The sequence below is a fragment of the Theropithecus gelada genome, chromosome 5 (genome assembly GCF_003255815.1).
Source record: "Theropithecus gelada isolate Dixy chromosome 5, Tgel_1.0, whole genome shotgun sequence".
NCBI classification, from domain to species: domain Eukaryota; kingdom Metazoa; phylum Chordata; class Mammalia; order Primates; family Cercopithecidae; genus Theropithecus; species Theropithecus gelada.
Genome location: NC_037672.1, coordinates 117,814,250 through 117,835,509, shown reverse-complemented (window position 1 = coordinate 117,835,509; position 21,260 = coordinate 117,814,250). Strand labels below are relative to the sequence as shown.

The 21,260-nt window shown below is 38.6% G+C and overlaps 1 protein-coding gene across 3 annotated transcripts in view; it reads left to right on the top strand.

Annotated features, from left to right (window-relative positions):
* The window catches only part of PRDM5 (PR/SET domain 5), a 225,474-nt gene that overhangs the window by 165,410 nt on the left and 38,804 nt on the right, over positions 1–21,260 (top strand). For 2 of the 3 annotated variants that reach the window (XM_025386762.1, XM_025386763.1), the window contains one exon: positions 602–687. The exons of the other annotated variant lie outside the window; for it this stretch is intronic. In XM_025386762.1, the coding sequence (XP_025242547.1) occupies positions 602–687 (86 nt within the window). The remainder of the gene's footprint in view (positions 1–601; positions 688–21,260) is intronic. 3 annotated transcript variants of the gene reach the window in all.

The following is a 21,260-nucleotide window of genomic DNA, read 5'->3' as shown; positions in this document are numbered from 1 at the left end:
CTTGTCTTGAAAAACATCTTGGCTATTTTCAAAATTATAGCCTCTAGGTGAGAGGTATTTGATTATATCAGAAAGTGTGGCTTAATTATTATTTAGTTTAACTACCAATGAATGGTCCTTTTGAACATACACCAATTTTATGAAATTCTTTTGAAACTCACAGCCTTAACTGAGTCAAATTCATTTATATGAAACACAACAAGGTGTCAATAAATCAGGCAAATAATTCCCCTTTAAAGAGTAGTACAGTGGCAGAGCAAATTGATTAACATAAAATATTTTTAACAAATTCTTAAAATTACGAGATTTAATTCGGACTCAAGTATTAAAAGGAATATGCAGCACATATGCTACTGGCAAATGTTTATTTTTGAGTATCAGAAGTGCCCTGGGCTCAGTGCCCTCTCCACAGGAGGGGAGGCCACAGTCCACTGCTGTCCTGCACAGCCCATGCTTGGGTCTGCCCTGCTGTGCCTGGAGCCCACTTGAAGTAGCACAGGGCATGTGTGGTGGCCAGGATCTGAGTGTATGAGAAGTGATAGCACAGGACTGGTTCTGCTACTTCACGTTTTTCTGACATTCAGGCTTCCTTTATTTGTAGGTGAGCGTCCCTATCAATGTCCTTACTGTGAAAAAGGATTCAGTAAAAATGATGGACTGAAGATGCACATTCGTACTCACACCAGGGTAAGATTATATTCTATTTCATTAATATTGATCATGAAAACCATACTTATTTTAAAGGAAATATATTTAACTTTATATTACAAAATAAAGGCAATATACTGGAAGTTATATATCTATATTTATGATAGACATTTAAGGATAATTTTTTTAAAAGACAAAACAATGAAAAAAAAGATGAAAAAAAACACGAATTGAAACCCCAAAAAGGTTTTTATTCTTTGAATCAGGAATCAATTTTCAGGAGTTATAAATGATGAACTTCAAGATAAATAGATTTTTAACATTTTAATACTACAATATTTAAAGGTTTTTCCTGCAGAACATTCACCAGTAATAGGAACATTTTTTAATAGAGTCTGCAAATTTGTCAGCATTTGACCATTAAGTAATACTGATGAGCAAGTATGTTTGCAAGAAAGACATTGCAGATAAATTACCAGGACAGGTGGAAAATAAGGAAGTGTAACTCAGTGCTTCACAGGGCATGCCTAGTGCTGTGGCTTATTCTTCCCAGGGTACCCTTTGTTCCTTTGCTGTCAACACTCTCACTGAACTATTGTCGTTCTGTTATCTATGCCTTTTCCAGACTCAAGCATCTGTTTCACATGCCTTTAAAAAAATGTAAGCAGCTTACTCACCATCACCACCATTTCATAGCTAACTATTCCATTTAAGGCACAATTAGACACTTTAAATGAACTTTCCACATGGAAATTTTGTGTTGTTTTAAATAGCTATTGTTGATTTTGCTCTATTCAACTTTTCACTGCATTATCTTTCAGTTTCTTTTCAGTTTCGCCTTTTAAAGTGCATATGGTCTGTATGTAAATGATATTTTTTTTCAAATATTAAGAGACTTATCTAATCCCCTTTAGAACAGTTCTAATTTAAACAGCTCCTGGATTTTACTTTTTACCTTAGCTATAAAAGAAAAACTTTAGAGGAAACACATAATAGTAATATTCTTCCCGGTATAATAATACTGTAGCCCTCCACTTCAGTTCGGCAGCACATAAAATCTATGCCCTGAGGTCCCCTTAAGAAAATACTTTATTTGTCTTTGTGGTGAAGAGAGGGAGCTTCTCCACTCATTAAAACAAATCTATAGCAGGTTTCTCATTCTAGTTTGTAGTATCATATTCATATTATGTGAATATTAGGAATTGGAGTACTTCCTAGATATAAAAGTACTTCATAAACCATAAAGGATTAGAAAGATATTCCTGTTTATAATAGCATGATTTAAATATACAATATCCAAAATATTTCACAATGAGTATTATGAAAGAGGTTTAAATTAGCTTTAGATTAGGAGGTTATTTTACATGTGAGCAGTTGTCACAGATGTATCAATAATGTATTTATTTAAAAGATGCGGACTTAGGCAAAGGGGCCCTGGTTCCTCTTAATAGAAACCAGTGATATTGACAGAAATTTACATATGATGTTGTTTTACTTGATTACTGAAGGTAGACATGATTACAACACGGAAGAAGCTGTTTAAATCACTGCAAGAAAAAATATTTTGGGGGTTTTTCAAGGTGAGACATTTCCGATTCAATTGAGTTGGTTTTTACTTCATTTTAATATAAAGTTATTAATGAGAATAATACAGATAGTTAAGATGAATAAAAATAAACACACAATCACTAATTACATGCCAGTACTCTTTTAGACCTTTGCATTTATTAATTTATTTAAGCTTCACAACAATTCTATGAGGTAGCTGTTATTATGATTTCTTTTTGTAAAACAAGAAACTGAGGCACAAACAAATAAGTGGCAGAGTTGAGATTTGAACCTAGGGAGATTGGCTACAGAGACCATTTGCAATTTTTTGCCTATTATTCAACTGAATATTTTCTCATTCCACCGGCTCATATATTTTCTGGTATATTTCCACACTAAACAAATTACAGTAATGACCCCAAATTTAAAAGTCCCGTATCCTTTTGAATTTTTGAACCTCAATATAAGGATTCCAACACTGTCTCCAAAGTATTCAGCTGCAGATGGTCCCTTGTCAGAAGTTTTCTGACATTAACTGCACAAAAAGAAAACAAATTCTAGGCTTTGACTAAGGGAACTCAAGAGAATGTACAGACCAGGAGCACTCAGGATTTTAGGCAGGATCGCCCACAATGAGTAGAAGATCCAAGGAACAGGGTAAATATGTGTAAGCCTTTTGGGTTTTACCTCAAACTCTTTTTTAATTTTCCTTTTTTGTGCATTTTTAAAATATTTTACCTAAGCAGTTTTATTTTGAAAATACTGTTTCCTAAGCATTGAATAAATACAGATAGTCTTTGCATATTAGTTCAGATTTTCAAAAGCCTACTAAGGTTATCAGCTAGTACAATCAAACTATTATTAAAACTCAAAAGAGATTTTAAAAAATATTCTAGAGGAACAACCTCTGCAAGATCATATTTTCCCAGTATTATTTGCATTTTGTAAGACTCCAGTCAAAAAAGATACTGTTACATTTGGGCCATAACACATTTCAGTTTCAATTTTGCATTCACATTACATAAGCATTTAAATAACTCTAATTCCCAGACATTTTTGGTCCTATTTTAAAAGTTTTTAATTCCATTTTACAACAACAGAAAAAAAATAAGCTATCTAATTCAGTAAGGTACATCTTTAGGAAGTTTTGCTGAGACAACCCAAGATGCTGTGTCAGGCCTGTACCCCCAAGTTTGCATTCTGTGGTGACTGCATGAATGCCTTCTAGAAGGAACCTAAAGCCATTTACTCTCTGGTTATTGTCTATAGGGTGCAGTAAGAGCCCCAGATGTGGGAGATAATTTTGCCAAAATCTAATTAATCATTGACCTTTCTTGGAGAGACCAGGGTTTGAGGTGAAGTCTGGTGATTTTACTTCCTTCAGTCTATTCTCTTTATATTTGTTGTTTTCAGCTTCTGGCTATGTTGTACCTAGTTGTGTTTTCCATTGTATTTTTGCAGCTTAGATCTGTAGTCTGCTATCTGTAGTTAAATTTCAGAAAATTCTTGGCCATTTTTTTTTTTTCAAATTTGTTTTGTCCCTTTCTTTCTGTCTTCTTATGGGACACCAGTTACACATGTTAGACTATTTGATATTGTTCCAGAGTTCTTGAATACTCTATTCTCTTTTTGTTTCCTTTGCATAAAAAAAAAAAAAAAAAAAAAAAAAAAAAAAAAAACAACTCTGTTTTTCTCTGTGTTTCTAATTTCTATTGATATTTTCAACTTCATTGATTTTTCTACCTCTGTTGTGCTGTCTGCCTATTGAAGGAGTGCATCTTTGATATTATGTTTTTCATCTCTAGCATTTTCACTTGGATTTTAAAAAATTGTTTCCATAAGGCCTGGCACAGTGGCTGATTCCTGTATTTCCAGCACTTTGGGAGGCTGAGGTGGGAGGATTGCTTGAGGCCAGGAGTTCGAGGCTGCAGTGAGCTATGATCATGCCACTGCACTTCAGCCTAAATGACAGAGTAAGACCCTGTAAGACTCAGTTAAAAAAAATACTATTACATTTAGGCCGTAACACATTTCAGTTTTAAATTTGCATTTAAAAATAAAATAAATAAATAAGAAAATAAATAGTTTCTATATTTCTATTGAAATTGCCCATTTGTTCATCTGTGTGACCCACCTTTTTCACTGGATTCTTTGACATATTAATTGTAATCATTTTAAATTCTTTCTTTGGTGTTTCCACCATCAGGGCCATCTGTGGATCTCATTGTTTTGACTATTCTATCTCTTGATAATGAGTGGGAAGATTGCAGGAGTTTGCTTTTTCAGTGTAACATAATTTTTGCACGTCTGTTGGTGTGTGTGTGTGTAAAAGAAACTAAGTCTCTAAGTCTAATTGGAGACTAAAGTAAACTCTGCTTATGCCTGGAAATAGGTATATTTCTTCTTCTGCTAGGCTGTTAATGTGAGTGAGGGCTTGAGTCAGTCTGGTCAGGAGCTAAGCTAGGCTTGGGGTTTGTTGTTCCTGTGGTCACCACAGGCTATAAGCTTCTCCAGTGGGTGGACTGCTGCTGCTGTGTTCTTCATGCGAGGCCTGGAGGCTCAGCAGGCTTTTCTTGAGGATCCTTCCTCACCATCAGGTTTTGGCAGATCCTGTGTACCTTTGCCACAGAACATATTTCTCTCTCTCTGCCTTTGTCCCTCCACTGGCAGTAGCCTGCTGGTGCTTGTTACTAGGCACGAGACTTAAGTAGGCCAAAGGGCTTTCCTGGAGCCCCTGCTCTAGCATTAGTTGGGTAGGTGCTCTGCACTTGAGTCTCAGGGTTGTGACTTTATCAGAATTTCTGCCTCTACCCTGGTGCTAGGTGGCCCCTGCCTCTGACTCCACTCAGGGTCAGCTGCAGTGTCCTAACCACTAGCTACCTATGACTATCGAAATTTAATTAAATCTAATTAAATGCAATTAAAAATTTACTTTTTCAGTCACATTTGCCACTTTTCAGGTGCTCTATAGGCACATGTGTCTGGTGACGACTGTATGCCACAGCACAGATATAGGACATTACAGTCACCACAGAAAGCTCTGTTGGACAGCACAGGCCTAGAGGGTGGATGGTTTCCTGGCCCTACCGGCTGTGGCAGGTGAGCTCCACCTCGTATCTTTGGAGTAGAAGGTTTGGGACATGAGAAAGAGGTTTCTGCCCCACTTCCCACAGCAGCAGACCTCTCCTGTGGATCCCTTGGGTTCTTGGGCTCCCCTGGGTGTCAGTGCAGGATATGTAGGCAGGTTCTGTCTCTCTCCAGAGGCCACGGGTCATTGCCTGGGACCACAGCACCTGAAAGTTTCATGTTCCCAGCAGCTGGTAGCTTTTGCCTCCTGTCAAAGCACAGTAACATCTGGGATGTGGCAGGTGTCTCCCTCCTCACTCTGAGGCAAAGACTTTTGTTTCCTGCGTGAGGCAGGTTTGTGGCCTGGGTGGTTTGTGCTGCTCCCTGGCAGCCGCTGCTCATCACCTTGTACGCACACAGCACAGAGACAGAAAGCAGATGGGTTCCTTCAGATACTCCTACTCCACCCTCAGATCTTGTCTGTGCCACCCGGGGGCTCTCTAAGGTATCCTGCCCTGCGTCTAATCTTTCTTACGAATGCTGATGGAGCCAGTGGAAAAGAGATGAGTGGCTGTGGACTTTCCATGTGCCAGGGTCCCCAGGATTCTAACCTAAATGCTAGTCTGCAATCCTTAAGGAATCAACCATCACTTGTTTTCTTCCTACCCATTTTGTGACAGTTCTCTCTTCCTCTGACAAAGGTGAGACCATTCTGTGTTCCATTTTTTTTTTTGACATTTAGTTCATCTGATTGTCTTGTGACCTTAGCTCACAAAATGTTTCATGACCTTAAGCTTGAAAGAATGACTAAATTTTTCAGTTTTTTGTCACTATTAAGTTGGGGGTGATGTTCTTTGTGGCTTTCTACATCCTATGAGTAGTGATTTATTTTTAACTACATAGGGTTTTTGGGGATAACTTTTCCCACTTAATGGCTCTAGATTGATTTCCTGCCCAGGAGCTGATAAAAGCGGAACTTCTTACATTCCGTGTCCAGTTAGCTCCTCCATTCAGTCAGGGAAGCACCCCTATTTAGAGGCCCTGTGTGAACTTAGGCCATTTTGCTATGGTTTCTCTAAAGGGGCTCTGTTTCCTAGGATGCAGTCAGACCCTGGCAGCCTCAGGCAAGCCTCAGCATGCTTGCCCTCGGGGCACTGGCACTTGGCGTCATTTCTCATCCCTGTCTAGATCTACCTTTTCCTGTCCCATTCATAGTCTTTGTTCTTTGCTTGCATGGTGGAGGAGAGAGATATTTGGAGGAAGCAGGTCCTCTTTTGGGGAAGATTTTTTATTTTTTTTGAGAGAGGGTCTTGCTCTGCTGCCCAGGCTGGAGTGTGTGGTGCAATCATAGTGTACTGCAACCTTGAACTCCTGGGTTCAATGGTCCTGTAGTCTCAGCCTTCTGAGTAGCTGAGACTACAGGCATGCACCACCATGCTTGGCTAAGTTTTTTAATTTGTGTGGAGACAGGATCTTGCTATGTTGCCCAGCCTGGTCTTGAGCTCCTAGGCTTAGGTGATCTTTTGGCCTCAGCCTCCCAAAGTACTGGGATTATAAATGAGAAATACCATGCCTGGCCAAGATTGTCTTAGTTTTCACACTGTAGCTTTAAACCGAGATTTGGTTTAAAGATTTGAATTTTTCCAAGGCCTTTGGCCTTGGGGGTACCCCAGGTATGCTGCCAGACCTTTCCCTTCTTATCTCTGTTGTCTTTGTCTCAAAGGTCTGCTTTACCACTCCAAACTACATGAGGTAGAGAAATGCCAGTTGCTGAACTCTGTGTGTGCAGTGCCTCAAGTCCATTTTAGTCTTAGGAACTATGGATTATCTGAAAATTGTAGAGCATATGTTTTTATTGCATTAGATACATTGAGCCAAAACAGTCACTCAGTGAGTTAGGACACACCCTCATAAATACCCATTTTATAAACATTAGGTTCAAAAGAAATTGTTGTTTGTAACTGTTTACCACAGAAAACTTCATGTCTTGTATAACCACTTTTGATTTCAACGTGGAAGGCACCTGGACCAATTAGAAAGTTATTTCAGAAACTCTGTCTTTTGAACACCATTTCAAAAACCCAATTAGCTTATACAGGTTTCAGGTTTCTAAGATTGCAGTTCTCTCCAGCCTTGTTTGCAGAAATAGCCAAATTAGTTCTTACAAAATTAAAATGGAATTGCCAGTGGTTACAAGTAACAGCAAGTCTGTTACATTGTTTTATATTTCATTAATTTTCTTTCATGAGCTTTCTCATCCCTGATCCTCAGGTTGTTCAGATTGTAGGTCTGGGTTTAACAGACATGTGCCTTTTGCACTTTCTCTTGACACTGTGAGACCGTGAGTCTCTGAGTCCAAACGAGGGTGGGTATCTCAGAGTTCCTAGGCATCAGACACCTTTGAATTTATCTAGAGGCTTTGGGTGGTCTATTGATGTAGGGTTTGGAAATTATCCGAAAAACTTTTTGACCAATACACCAAGCTGATGAACCATGTGAATGAGTGTAAGTGTGATGTTGAAGGAAAAAGAAAAGAGCTCATTCTATGTGAATTAAGATGTTAAGGCAGGAGGAGTGAGGGCTGCTGTATGCTAAAGGGAGGAAAAGGCAAGAAGAACTTTCCTAGCTCCAGGAGCATTGTATAGAGTATATGCAGCCTTGGTTGAGAACAGAAAGGAGTCTTTTAAGGAGAGAATCAGCTTGAAATCCTTATGGACACATTAGGAGGCATGCATAAAAAGCTTAGGAGACAGATACAAAAGCAAGTTGGTTGAATCAGATTGGGAGGGCTGGTGGATTCCAGGACTAGAGATAGAGGGTGATATTTGGGTTGTGTTTGAAGGAGTATGGTAGAGGGCAGGCCAGAAAAAAATGTGACTGCATAAGCAAAGTGCACACCTACGGATACAGTAAGGGTGGCCTGTCTACTGTAACTGAATTTGAGGATACATGTTGAAGGATGACTTATGTTGAGATAGGCTGAGATTGAGGAGTTGGTATGAATTGTGAAAACATTTTATAGTGTGTGTTTGGTTTGGTTTCGAGTAGAGGAGTGAAATTATAAGTTCTATCTCTTTGAAAGGTTGCTCTGAATCATTCTCCAGCAAGAATTGAAGAAAGCAGCACTTGAGTCAGGGAGGCCCAGTCAGGAGACATGATGGAGCCAGGTGAGCAGGAGTAGGGACCCACATGAGATGGCCATGGGATCTGAGAGTCAGGCATGTATATGAGGGACACCTTTGAGGTAAGTGTTGACAAAGTTTGGACAAAGTTTAGACATACTCAGTATAGGTGGTGAAGAACAGGGAGGAGTCACAGACGAATCTAGGATGCCTACAAGGGGCATTTTGGGGTATTGTGATTTTCCACCTACAGAAAGGAAGAGCAGCTTGTGGGTTTAGAGAGGAAGGAGGGGGAGGAGCAGATACTGGATTCACAATTATCTTGGTTAAGTGCCTGAGGAGCACTCATAGCTGTGTCTGTCTTTATGTCTGGATAAGAAAAAGAGATGTACAAATTTAATAACTTTTAAAAATAGTTTATTATGATTTTGGAGAAAATTTAATATTTTTATAATTTCTAAACTTCATCAGCTTTTGTCCTATAGGAACAAAAGAATATGCCTCATTGTCACTGTTTGAAAATATCTTTAATTCAATTTTGGAATTAGTGAATCTTTTATTGTTTCTACAACCCATATATTTCTTGGGGAATTTTATATGCCTTGCCAAGGAATCATTTAAGATAAATGACTTTAAAATACCATTGTATTTTATTTGGCTCCAAATATATACCTGCATGAAGTTGAGCATTCTTATTCTATCACAATAAGGCATTTTCTTTTGTAAAAGGGAAATCAGACCACTTGAAAAATCACTTTCCTTTCAGAGACCGACAGCATCGTTACCACCTTTCTTTTTCTTCATTTCTCCTTTGTGAAAATTCTTTCTGATGGTCATCAACCCACTTGGCAGAGTGCCCTCTATTCTTAATCTCTGTGTAACTTCTGCCCATGAGCCAGTCAGCTCTCTTAAATATCACCAGAAAAGAAAGTTTTAAATTTCCCAGTTAGGAATACTTTTTTGTCATGCCAAATGATGTTCTTGAAATAAGGACTTCTGGTCCAGGCATGCAAGATCATGATTCTCTGGATTTTGATAGGCTTTGAGAATAAAAGGTGAAATTTTTAAATAAGCTGGATTTCATTCTCTTGGCAAACTTTTTGAATTGGTTAATTATCCCATAGGAAAATAGACAAAAGTCTTTTGTGGAACAAAATTCTGTTTTACTATAGTTAAGGTTACAAGAGTAGAGTTACATTAATGTGAGGGATTGAACTGACTAGAGGCATTGGCTGTGATTTTTCTACAGTTTTTAAATGGTATTTACATTCTCATTCAATATGTCTTTGCCTAGCTTGAGGTTTTTGCAGGGAGGGGAAGCTAGTACTACCCACCTACCCATCTAGAACATAATGTGCATTAGTTGGAATAATGGTGTAATAAGGTAGTCTCCAAGATGGTGCCAGTAATCTCTTTCCTCCCTGTATGCACATGCTGTTCTTTACATTAACAAGTACAGTCCAGTTTCCCTTTCCTCGAATCTGAGCTGGGAGCAATGAAATGACTTGCTTGGACAGTAGAATGCAGCAGAAGTGATGTTCTAGGACCTCTGAGGCTGGAACAGAATAAGCTTTGAACTTTTGCTTATATCTCTTGGGACCAACCACCATGTTGTGAGGACCCCAAGGAATGTGGAGAGGCCAGATAGGCATGCCACACAGTAGCCAACATGTACTGCCAGTCATCTGAGTAAGCCATTTTGGCTTTCTAGCTTAGTTGAGCCTTCAGATAACTTCAGCTACAGCCAACTGACTGCAACTGCAAGAAAGACTCCAAGTGAAAACTGTTGCAGAACCCAGTCAATCCACAAAACCATGAAAAATTATGTTATTTTTATATCATTAAACAAAATAATTACAATAAACAAATATTAAACCATAAACAATAATAATGTATTTTTTGGAATGGTTTATTATGTAGCAATAGATAACTAGAACAAGTACTAAATATTACATAATGCTAAGTACAATTTTAATTGTGTAATATTCTTTTATATTTTAAATGATCAGCATTTCTGGACAGAGCATTAACGTGAGCACTTACTAAATGTTCCCAAAGAGAAGTTAGCTGTTGTATCTCAATATCACTGTTTACCAATGGGAGCTGTGTTTTGTTTCTGGAAAATACACACCTTACAACTCAGTGTTAAAAAATATACTAACAGTTGTTTAGAAAGGCTTGTAGTATTCTGAAAAAGATTTTTCTTTAAGTTCACAGGAAAGTGTGAACTTAAAGGCTCTCATTATACTTACATACTATTTAATCTGTAGATCCAAAAATCTGATGGCAAATTTGCTTATGTAACACTGAAATTTGTATAAATAAATTAAGAGCTTTCATTTTAAGTAATTGGTCTTATAATTGGTGTGATATTAGGATGGCTAAAGTGAATAGGCTTATCAGCATTATACAGTTTTCTCCTTAATACTTTCTAGAATATTAAATGATAACGAAAATGTCTGAAACTGGGTTATCTAGCAGTACTGCTGTAATCAGAATGATACTTGTTCGGGGGCATCAGGAAGGTAATTCTTGCTGTTGAGATTGGTCGTCTGGCAAACTCAAGCGTGGGTGATCTCTGGTTATGATTAGGAGGTTGATTGGGACGTTCCCTATTTGGGACTTTCTTTGTTAATGCTCTCTGACTACAGCTGTTTTAAATACACAAACCTCTGCTTTTGAATTTAGAAAAGTTGTTACAATTTGTTTATATGTTTCTTCTTTTTAGGTTGTGACTCTCATGTGGACAGGAATTGTAGCTCACATCTCTTTTCCCTTAGCAGCCGTGTGCCTGGCACCTAGTGAGTTATTAGGTTTGTTGAAAGAATGAAGGGAAATGTCAGAAGCAAATTATTAAATTTATCAAATTAACTTAGCAAATATATAACTAGATAAGATACATGAATCCATTCATTTATTTATTCAACAAACATTGATTAAATGACTACAGTGTGCTATGAGCTTGGACTACAGTAGTACACAAATCAGACCTTGTCTCTACCTTCAGTGGAACTGGGAGTCACTCATAAGCTTAATTCTTTTTTAATCAGCAATTCCTTCTCACTAAAGACTTGACAAGAAGGTATGAGAAGGCAAGAGTGCGTGCATTCATCAGATGTTTCTGACGTGCCCAACTGTGCCAGAAGCTGTAGTGTCACAGGCCCTGCTTGTGTCTGTCAGGAAAGGTGGACCCTAAGGACATTATTTTAAGTAACACATAATCCCAAGTATGCCATGTGATGGCATGGGAAAGTACTGGGTCCCAAGTGTATAACTGGTGCCGGGCCTACTCCGAGGTCCTGGAGTCTTTGGCATGGCTCTCTCTTAGCTCTCAGTTGCCCTTCCTTGTTGCTCTGGTCGTCTTCTTCAGTTGCATGTGCTTCTCTGCATTTCCACATTTTACCATGTGAGAGGTAGTTCTATCTGTCTAGGCAGGAATAGGCAACTGTACACCTATTACTCTGAACTTGATGCTCTGCATTGATGTATGCTGGGCCCAGCCTTCCCTGGTTGCCTGTCTGGCCCATTCTTGTCATCTGGCTCTGAAGAGTTTGTTTTTAGAGATGTACTTGCCACAGAAGGAAGCCAGAGATCTGTGATCCTCTGATGAAGCCACTCTCACCCTACGTATCTGCCTGACACACCTGACAGATGAAGCTCAGGTGGGCAGACACCTCAGGCCACAGCATGGACCGTGTACAATTCTTCAAGCTCAAGCCTTAACTCTCCTGCTTATTGCTATTGTAGGACAGCATACTGGGATGGAAATGAATGAAAATGGTGTTATTAGGGGTTAAGATTAAAACCCACCTCATTTGTGAAAAGGAAGTAGACTATTTGCAATTATAGTACTTTATTTTAATAAGAAATCACTTTACAACTAGTCGCTGTCTGTGTGCCATTAATATGTCACTGTGCCAGGGCTTTGAGATTGTGCTCATTGATCTAGACTGTGCTTCTTGGATACCTGGATATAGGAAAATTCACTAATTCTGCAAATGTTTAGTAAGCCAACTATATGCCAGTACTCTGCTAGGTATTAGGGATACGTTATCTAATATATAGTACAAGATGCCTGAGAGTGTCAGAAAACTTCATATGGGTGGGTTATGGAGTAGAGTAGAAGGTGTACTAAAAAAGAGGCTTCTGGGATGCACAGAGGGCAGATGATAAAAGGTCGTCTCTGAATGCTGGATGAACATGTTTGGGCTTTATCTAAGCTCAGGACTCTTGAGGAGCTTTTGAAGGTCAGTGATCTCAGAGTGTTGGCATTTTCAGCCCTGCTAATTATTTTGTCTCTTGCTAGTTACTGGCCAGTACCAGCATCATCAATCATCGATTAGTTCTGTTTGATCCAGCAAGCCCACTACTGGGTATCTGTCCAAGCGAAAAGAAATCATTATATCAAAAAGATACCTGCACTCGTGTTTGTTGCAGCACTATTCACAATAGCAAAGATGTGGAATCAACCTGAGTATCCATTAACAGATGATTGGATAAAGAAAATGTGACACACACACACACACACACACACACACATACACGAAACGGAATAGTATTCCAGCATAGAATGAATGAAATCATAATTTTTGCAACAAAATGGATGGAACTGGAGGCCATTATCTTAAGTGGAACTAGCCAGACACAGAAGGCCAAACATCACATTCTCACTTATAAGTGGGTGCTAAAAAAATGGACATAGAGAATGGAATGATAGACAGCGGAGACTCAGAGGGTGAGGGGTGGGAGGAGTAAGGATGAGGAGAAATTACTTCATGGGTATAATGTGTATTATTTGGGTGATGGATAACCTAAAAGCTCTGACTTAATTGCTACACAATCTATGCTTGTAACAGAATTGCACTGGTACCCCATATATTTATATATTTAAAAAGTCTTAGACATCTCTTTTCTTGAGCCTCTGCCTGGGTTCTCCTCTGCCTGCCAACAATTTTTTTATTATCCTGTCCAGGTGATTTTGGGCAGAGATAAGGGAATGTCTCAAGAAGATACTCCCAGGCACACCATCCTTAGAGAATCAGTAGAGCCCTTTTCGGTGGCCTTTTCCTAGTCTCCATTTGGTCTACCTCTTCCTCCCACTGCTTCAGAGCAAGGCATAAAACATCTGTGGTTAAAATCAAAAGACTGTATCTCCCATCCACCCTCCAGACCTGACAGGAGAGATCTCAGCATTTTAAGTGAACAGCTTTTTTCTGCCCCAATAGGGTACAGTAGCACAAAAGCCAATGTCCTGTAAGTGCCTCATTTTCTGTCTGTCACATAACTCTCAGGGACTGTTACTACAGCTGGAATCAGTGTCTTAACTGAGGTATTAGAGAAGCTTATGAGCTCATTATCATTTGAACATATGAATAATGTAAAATTTAGACAGAGTTTCGTTTGAAAGGATTATTTATTGGAACTTTTAGTTTAAGGATTGATTTATATGCTGTTATTCTGAACAATAGGAATAAAATCAGATCCCTGTAGTGTAAGTTGGATGACACCATGGTGACACAGGGCCTTTCTTGATTATCTCACATAATGTCAAAAATTAAAAGCAAAAGAATTGATCTTAGGGAATTCCATGACAGTTTCTATTTAACTTCGCTTAACAATGACTTCAAACAGTTGTTGCATGTATAGAGAACTCCTGATTAAAGAGACTTTCTTTGACCAATGTGGTATGTTTCTAATCGTAACTCTTTAAGAACATGTATTTGGTCTCAGATGGCCAACTAAATGTTACAGAGTCAGCTTATGTGCCATGTACTGAAGGAACAGTTAAGAAAAGACTGCAGCCCTTGCACAGTCTGGGGGAGAAGACAACGAGATAGAACATGGAAAAGACCATGCTGAAAGTATGCACATACAGTATCCCAGGGTGCTGTGTGTGCACATAGGAAGACCACCTACCTCAGCATGGGAGGAGGGCCAGTCAGGGAAAGGTACTGGAAGAAACAGAGGAGCGTTTAGTCTGCAGGAGTACAAAATTCACTGGAGACATCTATGTGGAATGGAAAAAAACGGCTGAGCCCCAGAATATTGTCCAAAAGGAAACCGGGAAGGAGCAGCTAAAGAGGCTGAAGGAGAACCAGGAGAAAACAGGGAGATGGCACTGAAGCCAAGGGAAGGGAAGCGTTTCAGCATTTCTGGGAAAAAAATCACATGGTATGTCTGAATCTTGCAGTTTTATGATATATATAACCATATTCCAGATTCTAAGAAATCCAGCAATAAAGGCATTTCTTATAGTTTGTTTAGGCTAGCATTTGCCAGGAGAGTTTGAGTGTAGCGAGTAAGGGGGGGTGTGTGTGTGTTCTACTAACATCTCACTGGAGGTAGTCTTTTACAAAACACAATTCAAGAATCGCTGGTCTAATGCATCCCATGTATGGTTGCATCAATACTTATAAAGATTTGCTTTGATCAAGTGTCTCAGTTACTAAAGACAAAACAAACCAACAAAGCCCCCCCCCCCCCCCCCCCCCCCGCCTACAGTGGCTCTTCTCTGCCTGCAGAATGGAGCCCAGGTGGCTTGGCCTGGGTGCCCTGTGCCAGTCTGGCTGTGCTGCCTGCTGTCTGCCCCTCCTGTGCCCCCTTCCTCCTGGACCCTCTGGGCCTTGGCCAGTTTGGACCGTGTGTCCTTCTCCTAAGGATGACCATGCTTGCCTAGGTCCACTTCAATAATTTTTGAGGGTACAAATAGAACAGTCCCTCTCCCAGTCTCCCAGTCAGGTCTCACTTTTTATACAGCCTTCCCTGCCATCTCTGCCATCGGCATACTTTACTGGTACATTAATTATATTAGCGCAGTTTTTTTTTTTTTTTAATTTTTACGTCATTGTTTTTCTTCTCTTTCTTTTTTTCTTAGAGCTTAGTTCACGTATTCATTCAGTCATTCCATAATATAACTGCATGTTGTATGATTTTATCCTCATCCTCATTGGTATTTATATATCTTTTCTGTAAAAATGGAGACTTTCTAAATAGATCTTTATTAACATTGAAAGGACAAAGTGTTTAAAACCTGGTCTCAACCACCCGGAGTTCTCTGCCTACCCAGGAGGGGAGTGGGAAGCTTGCATTGTTGCATTAGATATTCTCACAGTAAAAGAGAACCATGTGTGATGGGAACATTGGAACATGGAAAACAAAGCATCTGGCTTTGCTCAAGGGAGACCAGGTAGGGTCCACTGAGGAAGTGTAAATTGGATCAGAAAGCATGAGTCTGAGTTTTCTAGGAAAAGGAACAAGATTGGGGATAGGGCATTGCAAACCAACTGAGTGCTGTGTGCAAGGATGTGAAGCTGTGATTTGTGGGTGGGTGAGAAGCGCAGTGTAAGCGAGCCCATGGTGTGTGTTGTTGAGAACTGGAGTACGAGGTGGGGGTCAGGCAGGCGTGACAAGACTGTGAGGAGCTTTTGGTGCTGGGACGGGAAGATAGGATTGATTCTGTAGATAACACTAAATCAGCACAGGCTTTCATTTGTTTCCTAGTGAGAGAATGGAGTAATAAAATGAACAATAATACTAGGTGTTCCCTCCTTATTAGAAACACAAACCTATGAAATAAAGAAAACGTTCAGTCCAAGCAGCTCTGTCTACCCCTTGAACTGACCTATTTTTCTTTCATATCTTTTTTCTTTTATGTTACACAAATGGTCTTGTAGGTTGAGACTAGTAAAACTATAACAATTGCTGAGGCTGTAGTTATTTGCTATTACAAGTGAGAACAAAATACAATGCACAACATTTCTAAAATGTCTTCATTATTTGTGACCTATTTTGAGTGCAGTCTAGAGTCATAGAATATCCCAGCTGCAAAGCACATAAGAGGTCAGTTAATCCAACCCCTTTATTTAAAAATGAGGGAATTTAAGTCAAAATATGTTGAAGACTGGGTATAGCTAGTTATAGCAGGGATATTGCTCTCTCTCTGCAAGCACTTTGATGACATTATCTCTCCTCAAATTCATTTGGTCATGAAATTAAAGGGAAACTGAATAACAGGTTAGGTTAGAGAGCAGGAGTATTATACCATTTTTTGGTTTTTATAGTTTTTTTTATTTTTAGTAACATGTTGTATAAGATTATTACCTATTTAAAAATATGTTATTGTGAAGTAACCTGTTGTATTGTCCTGCATTTTGTTACCTCAGAGATCAGTTATTTTCCAGCAGTACATCTGATTTCAAGAGATAAGTTACAATGAATATAAAATTTACTTATTAGGAATTTATATTTTTATTACTATTGGAATTTGTCTATCTTTTCTGTAATAATTGGAGATCTTGTAAGTGACTATTAATGTGAAAAGGACAAAGTTTCTAAAAGTGCATAAAACAAATATTATAATCTGATTACTTAATATTAGATGTTAAGAAGCACATTTTAGAATGAGTAACTATTTATTGACCATTATATACTATGTACTGAGTTAAGTACTTGTATTCTAATCAAGAAATCTTCCCAATAATCATATGAACTATGTATAATATACTCAGTCTTAAGAATAAAACAATAGATAATAGATCCTGCAAATTCTCCCTTTTTTATGTTCAGCTACCAGTGTTTTAGATGATCTCCATATGGTAAAGACTGTAGGAGCTCCTCTTAAGTCACCCAAATGCCTACCCTTATTCTGAGATGGTTCAACATTAATTTGAACACCTCATCAGACACAGTTTCTTAACTGTTTTAGCTATAGGGACCATTACAACTTCTGTCACCTACTCACAGAATTACCCTTCATATTTTCAACCAGCTTGGCATCAGAAATTGCTTGCCTTGCTAATCATAGAGACCCAGCCATGTATCTTAAACACGAACAGGTTTATTCATAAGTGTCCAGGGCTAGGCATTCCAAGGATAGTTTGGCACTTCCACAAAGTCATCAAGGCGTGTGGCTTCCATTGTCAAGGTTCCAGTGTGACTCAAGGTGGATGTTGCCACGTTAGCCATCACATCCTCATTCCAGGCAACAGGAAGGAGGAGGAAAGAGAAGGTAATAGGATATGCCCCTGCTGATTATGCTTCCACTAAAGAGCTTTCTGGAAGTCCTACCCACCAGCTTCCACATGACCACACTTGGCTATGAGGAATTCTGGAGTTATCGTCTTTTCTTAAGCTTGTTGCCACATTAAATAGAATTAGTTTCTATTACTAAAAACAAGGGAATAAATATAAAGCAGATTTTTCTCCAGTCTCATTCGCCAGCCCAAAATTACACCATTCTTATTCTTGTTTTAACTGACATCTTCTTCTCTGCTTTACTGCCTGGCCTCTTACCCATAAGTAAATTTTTGTTAAAAAAAAAAAAAAAAAAACCCTCTGCTTAAGTGAAATCACCTCCTCCATCATGTTCTGACCCACATGTCATAGCCGGGTGAGGGACCCCTTCTCTGTGCTATCATCACTTGTACATTGCCCTGCACTGAGCTCTGTTGGTGTCACTTTCTCCCTCAAATTACACAACACCTGTGAAAATGTCTTGCTCATGGGTGGGCAGAACCTCAGAGTCTAGCTGACTGCCTGGCACACAGTGGGAAATTGTTAGGTATTTGCTGAACTGACTATAAAGTGTCATAGTCAATATTCAAGTATAAATAGCAGGGCTTTAGGTGAGTAGTGTTTTCGTCCGCCTGTCTCTTTATTTCTCACGGCTGCTGCAAGGGAAACTCTAAGGGCTTTTGTATCTTATGTGCACCTCTTCTTGTAAGAGCCTGGGCAGAGTGGTGTCAGAGAACAACTTCATCTCTCTGGCTTGGACAGCCCCGTTTGTAACAATAATACAGTATAGTTGTTTCAGGGATGTCCACTAAACTCCTTTATGAACTTGGTATATCCACAAAGAGTATGTGTAGAGCAGATGCAGATTTAGCTAAAAGAAAACTATAAATATTTAGCATCTAAGCTGATTGTTGCTTCACCACCACTGTATTATCTTTAGACTTTAATAATATACTTCAGGATTTAAAGGAAAGTACATGCTTTCTGAAATACATATATATAGTTTTTCTTTGTTTTAAAGATAGGCAATATGCAATTAATTTTTAAAAGAAATGAGGCCATTATTCTTAGAAAAGGAATACATTATTTCCAAACTATTTTCTTTCTGGGACAGAATTTTATGTTCATCTTATTCTCTATTCGGAGAATTTTAAAGTATCACAAGTATCTTGGGATAAAGATTTATCTGTATGAAGATCCCATTAATGGATTTCAAGAACTATGCTATGTTGAGGTTCCTACATAATTTTATTTCTACATAAAGTTACCCAGTTATATTTACATGATTCATGTGCCTTTTTCAGTTTTGGATAACATTATATTTATATTCATATTGCAGTGTTGAAGAGAAGAAAGCAGGTTAATATAATATGTAAAATATCATTACTGTGTTCATATTATGTGCCAACCATTAAGATAAGCAAAATGCTATGACATAGGTATAATATTCCGTGCTACAAATGAGGGAAGTGAGGCTTAGAGAGCTTAAGTAGCTTGTCCAAATCCCAGGTCGTCATTACTACAATGACTAGTAATAGGCAGCACCAAGATTGGAAGTTAGCTTATCTTTAAAGACCTTATTCTTCATTCCTAGATATGCAGCCATCAAGATGTTCTAAAGTATTATGTTCCATATTGAATAAACTAATCTTTCAGAAAAATTGTAAGAAAACTGGTGTCAGTTTCCCATTCAGTTCAATAACAACTTGTTGCTGCTCCAGTATCTCTTGGGTCTACCAGACTCCCTCAGTACATGGTCCTCAGGATTCCTGTTCTAATATTGCTTGCCGGGACCACACCAAGATGACTGGCATGGGGACACCCCACGCAGAAAATCATGTGGTAGTGCCACTAGGACCTCAACACCATTTTCCCTTCACTTATACCTTAGAAGCTATTTTCTTTGAAATATTTTTAAAATTGTGAAAGCCACCAGGAAGAGACACTTCATGTCCCTTGTAATACATTATAATAAGGGAAATTTCAATGTAGAGACTTACTGTCCACATTTTTTACCTAAATTCCTTGTATAGTAGTTTCTTTGCTCATAGGAAATCAAAACAGCATTTTCAATATGAGTCTTTCATATCCTTGAAGATGGCTATTTTTGATATGGTAATTTTTCAGGAAGACACGCCTAGGCCAACGACAACGCACAGTAGATCACATGGCAAGTTTATATCAAGATTGGTGTTTAGGCTGTGTGAATTATTGCTTTGAAGGACCTATGGGGCCTCTCAGTCATGCTGCCTTCATCTCATGGATGTTGTGGGGTTTAAAAAAATGCTTTGCTTTCAGTATTCCTAGGTATTGTAATAAACCATATTCTTAAAATCATGAAGGAAATAGAGTCTTAAGGATAAAGGTCATTCATTAAAATATACTTATGGATTTTTCCTTTTGCTCCATAAAAAAGCTGTTATTCTTTGATTTCTTTATTTTTACTCTAATGGAGGCAGTTAGATGTTCTAAGAACGTGGTATCATTTTCAGTTTGACCAAAACCATACTGATGCTGAAGTAAAAACCTGCTTATCCTGAGAAACATCAAGGGTCTGGCTATCTCTTTCTTCACTTCCTGCTTGAGACTTCATCTGTATGTGCTGTGTCAACCATAATTCGTTAGAGGGAAAGCCATCTCCTCTGGGGTCCTAGATTCATATCTTTCTAGGCAGGCTTCAGTTTCCTTGCTTCTGAGGAATATTTAAATATGCTACCTGTTAAATTACATTCTTTACCTTCAGTTTTTGCCTTTCCTTTAGTTCTGCTTTCAATTGTAAATTACATTTCTTTATCACACATTTGGGTATTTTTCAGACAAATCATATTTCTTGTGTGTATTTTCTATTTGGTGTACCTCTCCATTATGGAAGCTCCGTAGTGTGGATGTTACCCTTTCTTGTAACCTCAGTTGTTTCTATAACATTTTAAAATATGAATATTAGAAGGCCAAGGCCTTGCTTCTAATGCAACACTAGGCAAAGTATGTAAGGGGCAGGGGTCAGGGTAGATGTTGCTTGGTGGGAAAGTGGAGGATAAGAATTGGTACAAAACAAATTAGTACACCAAGTTCCATGATGTCATATCCTTGCAAAATGAAAGCAAACATTCACCTAAAGAAAAAATTGATTAGTCTTTTTATGAATATTGTATATTATTAAGTGTAAATGTTCTCTGAAATAATAATTGTCTAGAATCAAATCAGAAATTATATATACACACACACACACACACACACACACACACACACACATACATCATTTAGTTTCCTATGTCATTATGTGTTCAAGATTATAAATGGAAATAATAGGAACCAGATATGGGAACAATTTCCCAAACACATTTTCATCACCAAATGCTATTTATTTATACTGTAATGACATATTGGACAGATGCATTATTAAGGTTTTTCCTGTCTTTTGTAAATCTCAGATTTACAGTGATTATGATGGTGCTGATTGCTTGTGGCCTTGATACTGGATTCTAACAGATGAATAGGGTAGATAACTGATCTAAGATTTGTTGTCTAGAAAACATGAAGCAGGAGGACAGGGCAAGAGGGTCTGGGGACTGGCAATGAGACTGGAAGCCTTTCACCCCAGGGTCAGCAGTTGGGCTAGGCTAAGCTGTGAGTGACATAAACCACTCATCTAAGGACCAGCCATGATCATGACAGAAAACTGACAGTGGTCTGATGTTCTTCACTGGTACTTTCTTTCTTCTTCCTTTTTTTTTCTTCCTGAGATGGAGTCTCACTCTGTCACCCAGGTTGGAGTTGCGATCTTGGCTCACTGCAATCTCCACCTCCCGGGTTCAAGCGATTCTCCTGCCTCAGCCTCCTAAGTAGCTGGGATTACAGATGTGA